At 34.2% G+C, this 16,458-nt stretch overlaps 1 protein-coding gene across 1 annotated transcript in view; it reads left to right on the plus strand.

Annotated features, from left to right (window-relative positions):
* LOC149773235 (transient receptor potential cation channel subfamily M member-like 2) overlaps nt 1-16,458 on the plus strand; it is a 48,245-nt gene that overhangs the window by 2,771 nt on the left and 29,016 nt on the right. Inside the window, exons 2-3 of the mRNA XM_089946564.1 lie at nt 9,383-9,533; nt 11,530-11,618. Coding sequence (XP_089802690.1) covers nt 9,423-9,533; nt 11,530-11,618 — 200 coding nt within the window. The 5' untranslated portion in view covers nt 9,383-9,422. The remainder of the gene's footprint in view (nt 1-9,382; nt 9,534-11,529; nt 11,619-16,458) is intronic.

The following is a 16,458-nucleotide window of genomic DNA, read 5'->3' on the forward strand; positions in this document are numbered from 1 at the left end:
TATATAAGGTTCATGGAGGTCAAAGGTCAAAGAAAGAGTCAAATGTTTGCATATCATTTTAGTATAAAACATGGAAGAGATCAAATTTGTTTCTTCATCGTATATTGTTTGATTTCATTGTACAAGAAACATTATAACTATCATATTCATTTCATTAAATGAAACAGCGCTAAGCTGACTTCACTTATGTATTCGAAGACTTCTAATTTTTCCACAATTAAGGTCATTGCAAAAGCAATGTTTCCACAATACATATTGTGTAAACAAGAGAACAAAGGCTTAATTAGCCTATTTTTGATCAAAACATCTTTGCTAATGTATCATTTTATTGAGAACATCATAAATGATGATTTGGAAAAAAGAAAATTAGTTACACAAATATTTATATTTGATTTAAGGTTTTGCTCAACAGTTTCGTGTTTTGCTTAGGTTTATTTTTTGAAAGAAACAATTATCTAGAATTACTAGTTATAATGGGTTTTTGAAGAAAGAAAACACACACACACACACACACACACATATATATATATATATATATATATATATATATATATATATATATATATATATATATATATATATATATATATATATATATATATATATATATATATATATATATATATATTTGTTGTAAGAACCTTAATCCACTAATTTTGGTGTATAATTATATGCTTAATTTTGCTCGTTGAAAATACAGTTTGCCCTTAATTCAGATGTGCACCTATCAAAAACAGCAAGCTACACTTGGTCATTTGCACTTTCTGGACTTCAGAGGAAACTTGTATCATTTGCACTTTCTGGACCTCAGAGGAAACTTGTATAAAAAGAGTCGATAACTTGTATAGTTTATATCCTTGGTAATTCATTCAATGCGCTTTTCAGCTAGTATTGTATATTCTGGCAAATTTTATTTTCCTTACTTTAATAACTGCAAAATATACTGTACTTTAAACTAATTATGGCTGATTGTTCCAGCACATGGAAGCTGTTATTTTGATTAGTTTTATGCTTAAAGCAGGCATAATTTCCACAAGTACAATAGCCAAAGACGTTTCAGCCACAGTACATGAACATAACATAGAAGTTTGCCAACATTCTTTTTAATATGCATGCTACATATGCATGCAACTTATCTTACACAAGTCTCTCTCTCTCTCTCTCTCTCTCTCTATCTGTCTCTCTCACACACACACACACACACACAAAAATTCACAATACCTTCACAAAGCCCATATAAAGACCATGTATGTGTTATTATTATTGTATGATTTAATTATGATCGTATAGCGGAAACACTGAAATCACAAGCATCAACACAGGACACAGTCCTTTTGAATAATCCTCATGTTGTATTTCTCCACAGAATAGTATTCCTTTGTCGCAGAGTCTCAAACAAGCCGTCCCGTTATGATGAAAATGGAGCTATTTTAAAAATGTACATTGCAATTTCTCCACGTAACAACATTGTTATGTTAAAAGACAGGAACATGAAACTTTCCACAATTATTCCTTAGTTGTCGCTACTAATTTTACAGTTTGAAAAGGAATGGAACAGGTATCGTTCGTGGAGATCAAGTTCAAAGGGTAAAATGTTCGCTTATTCTTCTGACACAATAATACCTGCTTTTTTCATCTTCGATTCTTAATTTCATTATAAATGACTGAAAAGCAACATCTTTACTATATAGTTTTTCACTTGATACAACAGTTTTAATTTTACGTTGACTTCACCTCTGTGTTCAATGACTTCTTATTTCCCCATAATTAAGTTCACTGCACACACAATACCAACATAAGGCATATTACGTAAGCAAGAGCTAAGTTAACATAAGAATATGAAGAACGTTAATATACCATTGCGTTGAGAATGTTATAAATGATGATACGATCATAAATTATAACTGCAGAAATATTTTTATATGTCGTGAAGGCCTCATTTTACTTGAATAGTTGAAAAATTGAAGTCGCATGCTTCAAAAGAGTCCTTTTCAATAATTATCATGTTGCTTTCCACATAATATTAGTACAAGTTCTCTCACAAGCGCAGACCCTCCATGACACAAATCATTAAAGCGTTTCCTGTATAATTAGATAGATTACAATCTCAGTCACATTGAGGCTTTGTTCAACATGTTCTTGTAAAGTAGTTTACTATAGACCCACCTCAGATATGAATGAATGAATGGTGTTAAAACTTGTAGATACAAATCTGCATTAGGGTAGTTTGACACCGGGCGAAAATGTGAGAGTACTTTCTAAACCGGATGACCTGGTAGTCTGCGCTTTGCAGATCAATGAGTTCGCCAATATGAGTAATAATGTGAGAAAGCTTCAATGTAGCTTCACGTGGGTGAGTGGTTCTTTCCGGGAATTTCAGAGTTTCTCCATACACAATATACTGGCCGCAATGACTAGCCCATCATGTGCTAAAAATTCGTAGTTAACCCAGAAAAACTAACCATATAGATATATAAATTAGTTTCTGTTGCTAATATAATTAATTGTTTCCATTTATGCATTATATTTCATTTTGTCTTTGATTCCTTTACCAAATTTGTGTTCCGTCTGTCTATTTGTTTCCATTTATTCTTCTGTCGTCGTTTGTTTTCTTACTTTGTGTATCCTGATATTTGTTCTATTTTCGCACTTTTGACATCTTTTCCATACCTTTTTCTTTTATAAGTATTGATTTCTTTACTATGATATGTTTGGACAAAGAGCTTTTACGGTAAATAGACCAAATGTCACGGTGTCATTACATAATCACATTTAATAATACTACAATACTGAAACAAGAAACTAATTATGACTTTTCTTTATTACTGGATCGACTACAATCTGCCACTGCTTTAGTTCTACATGGTCGTGTGAAGAAATTTTAGCTAAAAGTATCTGAATCTTTAATATAATTTTGAAATTTATTAACGCACAATATGCCATTATGTAACTGTTAAAATGTTAAAAACATTTTAGTTTGGGCGTGCAGGGTGGTATCAACTTATTTTTCTTTTCTTTTCTTCTTCTAACAATTAGTGCAGCAAAGGTCATATAAGCAGAGTTGATGTTGGCAAACCATGGGGTTTAAGGAAAACAAGAAAGATACAGAAATGTGTGTTGGCATCCGTTAGTCTTGAGAGACGATGCCAGTCTTGTGTTTCAAAGTGAGCCGATCTAACTCCAATAACCACTGACTTTGCCGACAGACTGAATACCAATTATTGTATTTGACGTAAATAAATTGCTTTAAAAACACGTGATGAGATCATCACATAACAAGGATAGTATTGGAAATACGTCAGTTTAAATTACAATTTCACGTTCACATACAAATATTAGCAAATTTCTGTTTTACACACGGTACCACTTAAGCCAGTATCAAACTTCGCTTTGGATCTTTCATAGCACGCCCAAATCCACACTACTTTGGTTTATACCGGATGTTTAAACGACTGTTTTTTTATAATTAGTACATAAAACCTGATATATCGATTGATAAGCAAGTTGCCTGGGCAATATCGATCGCTGTCTCATGCAATCTCAAAATATGTGCTTGCATATGTTGTATATATCCATAACAATGCAAGTAGTGATAATACCGGTAGGCTCTTATAGGACTCTTTGGGTCACTGATATACATCATAAAATCTATACCCCCCTTTGACTGGTGATTTTCCGGAATTATTAAATGCTGACATGCACGGATCGCATGTGGCCCAAATTAAATCATGCCGTAGAGGCTGTCAAATGTACCAGAGACCCAAATGGGACAAAAAAGCAAATCACCACTGCTGTTTGACACGAACGTGAACAATTGTAAATGAGTAAATATATACTGCATAGGAAAGTGTCCTTCCGAGTAATACTGCATGACCTAGTAATGTAGTAGTATCCTTTTTTTACATACTCATTTTGATATTTTACTTAAACCTTAATTATAAAAAGTACACTACCAGAAACAAAATAACTGAATTTTTATTTTTATTCCAAAAAAATAAGTACACATCCGAAGATTCATCAATACACAGTAAAAACATCAATGAAAACATAGCACCGCTCAGCGACCTTTGAACGCGGTCGCGCGCTTCAATTTAGTTTTAAAAATATTTTCGTTTTGGTTTACTTAAAATTGAAATTTAGAGTCATATTGTGAATGAATACGCATCGAAACAACTTTTCCATTTAGTCTGGAATGAATGGATATTGCTGATCCAACTGAATTCCGCTTGTGATGGACTGGACCTATAGGGTCAATTTCGTACAAAGTTCATGTGATTTGAGCAGTTGACTCAACTGTACCTGTGTTTCGGTTCTGTCAGTGATTATTTAGAATAATATTGTGGGGAAAACATGATTTTATTGCTTGAAATTATCAAAAAAATACATTGTGAAGAAACGCATGATGCATAGATGTAAGTATATTTATTGTTATTTGTATTGTCAGCTATTGTAGACGTACTTTTATGCCCTGTCTCATGCATGTTCTTTGTTTAAGGGACCCCAGCTATGACCTGTATGGTTTCGTTTACTTTCCTAACATTTTATCAAATAATTAAACTTGGAAATTGCAAAGCAGCCAGAGAGTGACGGTCAATTTAACCAGTTGAAACAAGACTTCTTCCGCGTTGTGGTTTATTGGCTCTAATGCCATTAGTTTCATCCAGAACCATCAGTTGCAATTTTTCTCGAATTTAGGTTTTCGACGGATTTGTAAAATGGTTATTATCTGATAGACATGTGATAGCACTTGGCCTCATTATGCTTTAGTAGGCTATTTCTATTATATTTGCAAACTGTTCCGAATGGTTCTCTTAATAATTGTTTAAATGATCAGAGTGGTATTTTAAATATCACGTCTATATTTTGTCTTGACTGAAAGATTCATTTGCGAGTCAGTATACTCGTTCACATCGTCAGCTTTATATTTCTACTTTCAAAAGGACGAAACAGCTTGTTCAGTTCATCCACTAACAAATCTCATGAGTCATAACTAAAGCGACTTCCACATGAGCGTACATCGTATTTTACAAACTCGTTCCTAATTCCCGCTACTATTTAAGACACACGTGTCGTGCAGTATGAAGCCATGTTGCATGGACAAATATTGTACGATACTGACAATGCAAAACTAACGAAGAAATATATATATATATATATATATATATATATATATATATATATATATATATATATATATATATATATATATATATATATATATATATAAAGAATACAAATCAAATAACAATCCTTTGAAGTGGTTTTGGACAGCACTTTTGCCTGCTGGTATCCGTCCCTATACCAATGCGATTTAAGCCCCTGTGTATTCGATTTCATCGATCACCTTAGCTAGAGTAATTAGAAGTGAACGACGACATCAGCCTTGGCGAGTTGATAGGCGTTTAATATATCACACAGATCGTTGCTGCATACCATGTACACCTCTAACGTTTGTATCATGTCTTTCGAACTTGATAGTGTGTTAAATCACACGGTGTTTAAAAGTATTCATAACACATTGACATATACAATTTGATAAAACCGACACCTTATTAAAGCCATCTGAAAATAACTTTGCCTGTGCTGTTAAGGTCTTTGGTAGCGAAACTGTTGGGAATGCTCGTTGTATCGTCAAAGAAATGACAGAACTCGTGCCAATCCAGGTGCATGCAATGTGCACATTCATTCAATGAACATCAGTAAAACGGAAGCAGACAACCATATATGCGCTGTCAAGAATTATTTTTGGATAGGGCTGCAAAGCTGAGTGAAGTAAAAATATAGACATTGTGCGCCTTTAGCATCCCGTCATAAATACCGCATTAAAAAGGCGGCGTTCTTGTTGGTCTAATAACATTTGCAATCTGTCATCCTGGGAAATACAATGTTGAACTTGGTCTATTTCATCCAGCGGGTCAAGAGATGCAGCAATAGCTACGTCATTCAACTTCCGTATGAGCTATTAAAATGTTGTTCTCCAAGAAGTGTACACTATCATTAAGTATGACTCTGTTACTTGGTATCAGAGGGCGCCGACATCGATGCCGATCTTGAAAGGCTGCCCCGTAGCAAGTATCCCGGGAAAAAATCAACTGTGTTATAACTACTGCTGACCAGACATAGGGATAACAATCAACTAGATGCCGAGAGCGGACCAAACGCTCTACCGGCCCTAATAAACCATGTAGATGGTGTCTGCTTTCAAGACTACCTGACATATTTTCATATCAATGATTTCACCGGCAAAACGGTGACGTAGACATTGTCCATGACCAAAGCAAGATTCAGTGCTAAAAAGTGGTCTTGCTCGTAATACTGGTTCTGCATTAACACATGCATATATATTAGCTCTGCGAAAAACACTTACTCATCTTAGTGTTTTTTTCTTTTCTCGACATTACCATTCTTTTCGGCATATTTAAAAGTGCAGACAATATGAGCTATGGATATTTGTAATGTACGACCAAAGCATGGATGTGACCATGATACAACTGAAAAGAGACCCATAAATCAATTTGAAACCAGAGCTGGAGAGAAAGAAGTATCCAGCTAAGGAATAACTCTATATTTGGTAAGACCATAGAAAACACGTGGGTAGATACCTTGATTGCCAACGAGGCATTTTAGTAAAAAATCTATTGTGACATTATTTTTGTCATTCTGTTATTGATCTCGTAAGTACGCACTGTGGAAATGGTCTCTTTAAGAACCCCAGGTAATATTATCTCATTTTACTGTGGATGGCAATTTGTTTACCCGTTTTTTCTCCCTTGAGATGGATGGTAGCGCTTTTCATTATAAAAAAACAAAAGTTTTGTTTCAAATAGACAAAATTATTTGTGTAAATTAACCTTTACATCTGTGTAGGTGTTTAAACTTTCTTTGCGGAGCTTAACATATTTTGAATTTATTGTTCAAGACAATGAATTGACGGTCTGATAATTAGAATTTGGCGTGGTCATAGGCCTTCTGCAAAGCAACACATTAAAACGTTTATATGTAGGTATTATATTTGTGGATAGCCTATTAATGAGCTACATCTAACTGACATTGTGTAGTGTTCTTATACTTATCAATAATGCAGTTTTGTAATCAATTAACAACCTAACTCAAATTCTAAAACGTGTAACGGCCTTTTTCTCAGCACTGACCTTGTCATATAGTAAATTAAGCAGCAATGTCTTATTGAAATATGTAATGACTATAAGCTCGCCAAAGGCTTTATCAAACTCTATCCATTCCTTTTACTAAACTAGTTTTAGTGTCCTTTATATTATATTTATACCACTACTTTGATAAATCCAATGATCATCTCCAACTCGCACGACGCATCTTGAGTATGGCATTTTTTTGGCTACCTTTTCTGTTCTGTAATTCATGAATGGCATACTATCATTTTTTCCAAATCATGAATATGATATTCCTAATTTGAATGGAGACGAATAATAGGACCTGGCAAACAATTGCATCATACACGTAGCGTCCAGTCTTTCGGTCTCGTCTCCAGTCTCTCACCTTTCCACGTGTCTTCCGCGTCATCACCGCTAAGAACAGCTATTAAAATTTGCAACAAAGTCCTCAAAAAGATCGTTGTCACTTATATCAGCGTCGCTCATGTCTACCAATGAGTATTTCTGTCACAATTTAACAATGTTTTATCAAAGTATTGCATACGTTGTTTTCTCCGCCAAGGTGACTAATATAACGTCTGTTTTCAGCTAGTTCCACGGAGTGTCTGTTGGTCTAATAACCTAACTTACTCTCCACTCTAAATCCAGAAGGTTAACTGTCTATATTAAGGGGTTACCAAATGCCAAACACCTCGACGGAGAACAGCCACCAACCGACACCTCCGAGGTTTACCACAGGTCATCAACCAGTTTATGCCAGCTGCGACGAAATAAGCATTTAACATTCACTGATGTTTCATACGTTTTCGCTGACTAGTGTTTATTAATTGACTACAAATTAAAGATTGCCTGCTACCAATAAATGTGTTAATGAACGGCCTTGTATCATACTGTTTTTAGTGCATTTTTTTGCTCAGGGTGTATTGGGTATAGTGGTTGGTGGCTGCAGGCACGCCAATGTATGCATTTACCAGCAGACTTGTATTCAACACTCCATAGTAAGAATTTAAAACAATCTAATCTATATTATAATAAGCTTCATGATATTAAACGTTTTGTTTCGTATGTCATCAATCAGATATTACACATGTGTCGGCTAATTTGCTTTCAGCGTGGATTCTAGGTGTAATTAACTGAGACTTGACATTACGTACACAATCTATTTATAGTGGAGTAATTTTACGCAATCATGTATTTGTTGAATAACATCTATTACATTTTGTTGCTACATTAAATTATAATTTTTCTAGTTTTTCAATAAATGTCATTTTTGTTGGAATACTACTCTACAAAATCTGATGCCAACTATATTTATCTCTGTGTGATTGAACTACATGTGAAGAAACACTAGTCTGAAGATAGAATAAGACATTTGGGCTACCGGAAATAGTTTCAGTTTTTTTAAGCTTTTTATTATCCACCTAGAAACACGTGATTTGAACGTACTATTTCTGGCAGTTTAGCAAATACTGTTTAACGATGTACATACCATAACAGCTATCCATATCAATTATAATACTAATTTGAAAACAAAAATAACACATTCATGTGGGTTTGGAAGGATTCGTGAAAACCACTCTTTTCAATTAAAACAGTACTGTTTTTAAGAATTAGCTGCCAGAGGCAAAGCTCAGTACTAAATTGCTCTTGCTTTAAAACATATGGCTATTTCATCTGATATTACTGTACGAAATAAATTCAGAGAAATACTTAAATGGATAGATAGCAGAAACATTTTATAGAAAGACCTGATTTTTAATCAGAACGTTCAGGGCTAATACATTCATTACATTTGCACATGTAACCTACAAATGACAAAATGTTAGGCTTACCAAGTGATTAAAAGACAGGCAGCGGTGGATTAAGGGGTAGATGTGATTTGATGGATGCATGATATATTAGAATCCTCTTGCCACGATGATGATGTACAAGAAAGGAAGCAAATATGAAACGAGCTGTATATTAAAGATCTGAATTGGAATATTATATAAAAATTCAATACTAATAATTAAATCCTTAAATATTACATTTGATAGTTTTTCACGAATCTCCCAAATCTTCAAATTGAATTGAATACATGTATTATATCTGACTGCACGAAAATTCATCGAGTGTGTCTGAGTTTGAATGTTAATATTTCGCTTACATCAAAACGTCCTATTTCATGTTTGATATCAATATTATTTACCTATAGTCACTTTTTGTCAAGACCTAATCACTATCTATCACCTCTGGTTTTTATTTTGTCCAAGATAACCATACAGGAAAGGGAAGAGATCATACCTCAGGACCATGGGATCAGTGCTAAGCTCCAGAGAATATAATACAGGCGGGATATCGAAGATGATCACGAGCAGGAGCACGAAGTACAAGCTTCAATCACAAAAAGCGGCTGCTTCTGTTGTAGGCATATTAATAAATTCAATCTGGAATATTCTTTGTACTTAAAATATATTAATATAATTAGAATATAAAAGAGGCTTGAAATCTAGGTTTTAAAAAAAAATACTGCAAAGATTAAGCTGTATGGATTTATTGATATTAAAGCATTAAAGGATCTAATACTAATTTGTTGCATTGTGATCAGATTTGTAGTCATTAGAGTGCAGTTCAACTAAAATATGGCTCAATATATATTTTTACTAAATTAAACGTTAAACCAAACATTGAATTCCAGTTACATTTCCTTTTACCGTTTTTGGTGCATGATGACTTAAGGTAACAACAATTTCTGACTGGAATAGAGTAAAGACGACGATCCTATGATTGTTGTATCTATACTGGAAAAAAAGTTAAATCGTGTTTTATTTCGGAGCTGAAACTTAAAAGCTTCAAATATCATTTTAGGTTTCGTATCAGGAAGGTCTTACAGATAGGCAAATTGTGTGTTGTTTTCAGAAAAGAAAAATAGTACAGTGCATACAATCGCTATAAGCATAAGCAACACTAATACGGTTATTTTCTTTACAATGTACATAAGAATACTATTTTTAAGCGTCTGGTACAGTTTAAACATTATATTCATCCTAGAGCGTTGTTTGTAAATGTGTTTAGCTTTCTTACAAATTTTATTTTCGCTACTAAATTAAGTATTGATGAAATATGTTGTGGCATTACTCTATCCGGTTTGTCAATTTGCTGTATGGCAATAATTTATCTGAACAGTATTAACTTACTTTAATGGAGATTATTTTAAATGATTTTTTAATCAAAAACAGATAAATATAATCTAATTTAACAAAAAATATTCTTGCATGAATGGTTTTAAAGTTTTTTTTATTATGCCAGTCAAAAAATCAAATATGGCTGTAGATAAGCTGTAGATAGTAAAATATCCAAATCCACTCAATAACCTGTTCTGAATATTGCTTAAAAGTGTGTGAATAAATTTGACCGAGGATGTAATTGTTTCGATACCTTTTACGTATACAACCGATGGCATTCTGCCATCAAATCTCGTTTCTTTTACTATTGGTGGGACGACATTTACATAATTTTCTGACATTTTTTGATCCACATGAACACAGAGAATCCTTGCCTAGTGGCCTTGCAGTATAAAGAAAATAATTCTGATATGCGATCGCGTATAGATGAAGATACGAAAGCTAAAAAATCTTTACGAAACAGTTTTTATAATATATGCAGAAAATAGCGTTAAAACTGTTTCAACATAAACCTATCCAGATTTAATGCTAACTGCTATTGCATTTGTACATAAATCAGACGTCAAAATGTAGTAGAATGACTAACAAAAGAGTTTTGTGATGAGTCAACATACTAATACACACACTATTATTATATCATATGTTTATAAAATGCTTCACTTTTTGTTTTTGCATTTAACTCAAATGTACACCGTGATGGCCTCCCGTTTTTGTATAGTGGAATCACAATGAATTTGAAACGAACGTTGGGATTACATCCCATATTACTGCATAAGCCTAGCTAATCTTCTCTGAAAATGTTTCTCTTTACGCTTGTCTTTTGCATGAGAAGTTATTGAATGCATTTTCATGCTTTCATGAAGGAGTGTTTTACGCAAAATTTTCCTCTTCTTGAAATTTGCAAACATTTCCGACAAACTTACCAAACGTTTCACCAAGATGCGAAATTGTTTTCAGTAGATACAAATAGGGTAAGATAAGATAAAGATTAAGGATTTGCGTGCCTCATTGGCAGTGGTATGGTTTCAGTAACTAGATGCTTTCATTCGGAATTGTTTTCACAATCCAAATTTGTTATGAATCACAGATATGTTGCTGCTTGTCAGGAAGTATTAGTATGCCATTCTATTTTCATTTTCAAATACGTAATTTTATATGTCATAAACGAATGTGCCATCATGAAACATTTATTATTCATTTTTCATTGACTAATTTGAATTGTGTTCTCTTTAAAGAATGAAGCCTGGTGGAAATGGATCAAAGAAAACATCAACATGAGAAAATGTATATATTATATGCCGTCGGACGATGAAAATAACAAAGAGTAAGATCTTTCTATTCATTTGCATTGTGTTACAATATTTTACTAAACACTCAATTTATCGTATTTGGCTGATCATGCATTTAATATGAATTCAGCCTCCATTTCAGTATCACATACTAAGACCAGTTACTATAAAGTTTGTGCTGACATCATTAATACAACCTTAGTACATACAATCAACTGGATACATTTTAACTTGTTTTGAATTTCATTCAAATTGTACATTGGACAATTAAAAATACACAATCGTTAAAAAAACAAGGAGGCGTGATGATCCAAATTGTACATTGGACAGGTAAAAATACACAATCGTTTAAAAAAACAAGGAGGCGTGATGATCTTTACTTATCCATATGGCTTATCAGTCGTGCTGTCTCTGCCTATCAGAGACAATCGTGCAACATAGAACTACGAAGGCACAACACAAACTAAACAAAACAAACATGTTAAACATAATATTCAAGCTGCAAGTAGTGTTCCACGACATGATAATCCAAGATCATATTGTTTGAACTGAGAGGTATTTTTCCAGCCTTTTCAAAACATGGCATTGATCTTGTTGAGACATACAAAAAAACAACCAAGAATGCTATGATATCATCGTCTCATTAGAGATGCATCTGAATATTCTGTTATCAAATCGAACGAAGCACTAAACCATATTTGCGAACACATAATCCGTAATTTTGCTTTGTTGTTGTTATTGTGGGGTTTAAAGGCATTTTTCAGTACACGATAGGCTATATATGACGTCCTATATAACTAATGGGGAAAGAGCCGGGAAAACCTCGGAAAAATCACCGACCTACGGAAAGCTACTGGCAAGCTTTCTCACATATTCATATTGAGCAAGCCTGAAACTGGAACCCAGGTACTATAAATTTTCACATGTACTTAAAATATCATATGTTCACAAAATTAGGTGAAGAATAGAAGCGATGAAGACAAATCATAATGAATATCTGAGAATTTAACGAAAAATAGTAAAACAATTGCTGAAATAAGTGAATTTAATGCTACTGAACCAAAAGAAAGGAATTATGCATGTATTACAAGTGCAAATGAAACACAGAGTTCGTAAAAAGTACCCATTTATTGGTAATGCATACAACTTCATTTAAAAAGGAGGTATGTACATCTACAACTACTTGATCATTTCACATTTAATATCACTGCAAACCGTACACATGCCTAGTATTCATAACTTTTTAACGTGCGCCAGACCATTGATGGTATTTATTTAATTAATTGATTGACAAATTTCAAGGAAATCAGGAATTTATCGGAGAAAAATGGTTAGCTTAAGCAAATATTTTTGTCTGATTTTATAAAGCTTTCTACTTACATATGTTCAAAAACGATTAGTCGGATCGAATATGATTATTAAAAAAACACTCCGCAAGAATGACATTTGGAAAATTATTACTTCTCATGATTGAACATTGCTGTTCGCCTTCAATCATTGATAAAGAGAGGATTTAAATGTACAATATACAACAGGACTTTATTGGGAACATGGATCTAAACCAGCATATAATAGTAGATGAGAGTCTATTTTTATCACACGATCTGTTACATTATAGTACAGTTCTTTTGAGAGTGACACTTACATATGAGCTTAATGTTATAAATGCATATTGTGCAATGCATACAGTATTCTTGCACACGGATGAAAATCTCTAAATATGTTTTATGATCAAAGTTGACTTCAAAACACATGGAAAACATCGCCATTCAAGTTGTCCAGAAGGACTACAACAATTTGAAATCCCATGTGGTTGAGCGCAATGTCTCAAATACATTTATTTATTCATGTGGCATTGGTAAGTAATTCGAAATGGCCATATTAGCTAGGGTTGCGTTATTACACGTGCAGCTGCCTCTTTTTAAACATACTCTTTTATCTGGAAATATTCTGTACAGAATGTCAAAATGACTATGCAGCCGACCATAACTCAACAAGCGCGAATAAGCATCTAAAATGTACACAGATGTACTAAATATTAGTAATAGTCATTTGATGTACTCTCAGTTGTATTTTCTAAGTGACGAGGTAAACCTAACAAGCACACAGCGTTTGCGAATGCACAAGTGTACGCAGTGCATGAACAAGAAAGACTTCAACATATTGGCCTTTCCGCCGAGTTTACAACGACAGAGTCGAATAAATCAATTGTCGCCCTCCACCACCTCGGAGTAAATAATCAACTTCAAGTGGTGGAGCAACCACAAACGAGCAAAAATACAAAATTTCTCAAGGCGTTTCAACATATGCGACCCAAAGAACGACAGGTGCGGTTAATGAATCCAGGTTAATAATCCTGGTTTCCCACTTGCGGGGGGACCATCGCCTGAGAGTCTGTGGCTCCGAAACCATTCGGGATATATGCTTGATTGACTATTTCATAGCTACTAAATCGAGATTAGTTAATTGACATTTGGTTTATTGCAAGTTGTACCGGGTAATTTAAGACCTCTGCTTGAGGCTATATATAGAATCGTCCAGGGTATTCGATGAGCTTTTCGTATGTTTGAGACCCTATGCGGCCTCCAGAAAAGTCGCCGATGCTTTACTAAACGCCTTCATAAAGTCATCCCGGCTGCATTTCCAATTGCTACTAATGCAGCCAAGTTTGGAACCACAGAAGCCTCAGTCACCAATAACGCTGCAACTGACTAAAGAAATGTAATGATTCTACCTTTTTTGTATTAGTTTCATAGCGGCCTGGACAACTGTGATGTCATTAATGCGATCTCGCACTCGTACATATTGCACTTGTAGTGTTGCAAGCTGCTTTGGGCCAAGGCCAACCACAAATTAATGATAAAACCCCATTTGTATTCATGCTTTTTTAGTTACAACATAAATAAATACGGAACTTCCATATCACAATTAATACCCCACTTCGACTACTTCCGCCCTCCAACAACAGTATATTAACAGATACACGTACATTTATACATCTGCATAGGAGCATGAGTAGGCAATACAACCACTGGTCACCTCAGTTGCACATGCATGAAGTGCATATTGATCATAGATTGTTTAGGTCTAGGTGTTCTAGCAAAAAGTAATAAATCGGGTACAAATGAATGAAGTCTTCTTGGAAAAACGATGTCAACGCTTTGGCAAGGCCCATGAACGACACCAACTTGCGATATACACGTACGATTTGGTTGCTTGTAAAATGTTCCAGTAAAATGCCTTTGAATGGCTCGTGATAAAAGTGTAATCGTAGAGAAACTTCAGATACTCCTAATTTTTCAAATTTCATTTGCGTAACTGTCTGCCCACTGCGCGCTCCATGTACCGCTTTGAATACACGCATTGATGCGCCTTTGAAACTTTGTTGAGCAACTATTTGCCTAGATACACGATAAGCGTTGACTTCATGAAATGAGCTAAAATTGGTTTTACATATTCGTTGGAGAAGGTATCCATGGTGGATAATGCAGTGAATTCCGTTTCGTCTTTGTAGAGACAATCCATGAGTGCGCCAGACAATGGTGGATTTGAGCGTGATAATGTTAGAATACCAAACTGACCTCTGCTTGGTATTCGCTCTTTAGGTTCGTCCCATCTATTAGTTTATATCTGAATCGGTTATATTTCAGTGCATACGAGGATTTAATAACACAACCATGACTCAGATATTCGTCGACAGATGGAACAAGATCACCATCACTGTCAGCATCCGCTGTCAATTGGCTTAACACTCCCTTATTCAAGGGAGCAACATTATTATCGCGGTCAGAATCCATTATTTGTATGGAGTGGTAAAATTAATCTTAAGCAGAAATGAATTTTATATTTAGCTACGAATGACATTACTTTCGTAAATATGAAATATTTGAAAAAACTTAGTCATGGTTCGTCCATATTAGTAATCATGCATCAGGCTGATTATTTACAGATGCTGTTACTTTACCCCTCCATCTGTATTAACCGAATATGATAGATACATACGATCGGGACTAGAGTGTCGTTAAGATATGTGATTTAGTTATATCAAATGCATTTAAAGTAACAAAAAATTCGACCATTTGATATTAAAATAATTATCAGTTTTATTCTTCATTGGTTAATAGGTTATGATCTAGAATTAGAGTATGTTTAATATTGTGCGAACTGTTTAATACCATTACCGGACGTTACTCAATTAGATATGGTATTGCGCATCCAAACAGGTTTTACAGCAAAGTGACAGTGTTTAACAGTAGTGCTGTTATTACCAACCTATACTTATGCGATCTTGTGATTTTTCAAGATCAATCTGGTAAATTACAAATGTCTAACGCGGAAATGTAATATAATGCTCTCTAATACAAAGGCTCTATAGCGAAGAAGCTTCCTGCACTCAGTGAACACGGGGACGTGGGAATCAGAGACTGATATGTATGTTACGCCTATGAAAACTTAAATTGAGGTTGCTAAGGCTGTGGGCAAACAATACTTGCATGCAAATCTAGCATACTTGACCCTGATGGAAGATCTATGTTTATCAAAACCAATAAAACAGTTTTAAAAATTTGAACATTTGTTGTTTATTATTTCTCCTTCATGGGTCAACAATTTGTGATATGATGTAAATGTAATTACAGCATTTGGTAGCCGGGTCATTATTACGTTGTCGAGGTCGCCTAATTAAATACTACATTATCATGATGATGATCATAGATGAATTAGCTTATATCGCATAATCATTGCTGTATCTCGCGAGTCCAATATTCTTCCTGAAATGTCATGGTTATCAAGAACTGATTCGACTATTTTTTCATCATTTGAATAACGCGCACTGTTGAACATAACCAAACTGCCATTCTAAAAAAATCCAAATAT

This window comes from Sinohyriopsis cumingii, unplaced genomic scaffold (genome assembly GCF_028554795.1).
Source record: "Sinohyriopsis cumingii isolate HCF-2022 unplaced genomic scaffold, ASM2855479v2 utg000792l, whole genome shotgun sequence".
Lineage (NCBI taxonomy): Eukaryota > Metazoa > Mollusca > Bivalvia > Unionida > Unionidae > Sinohyriopsis > Sinohyriopsis cumingii.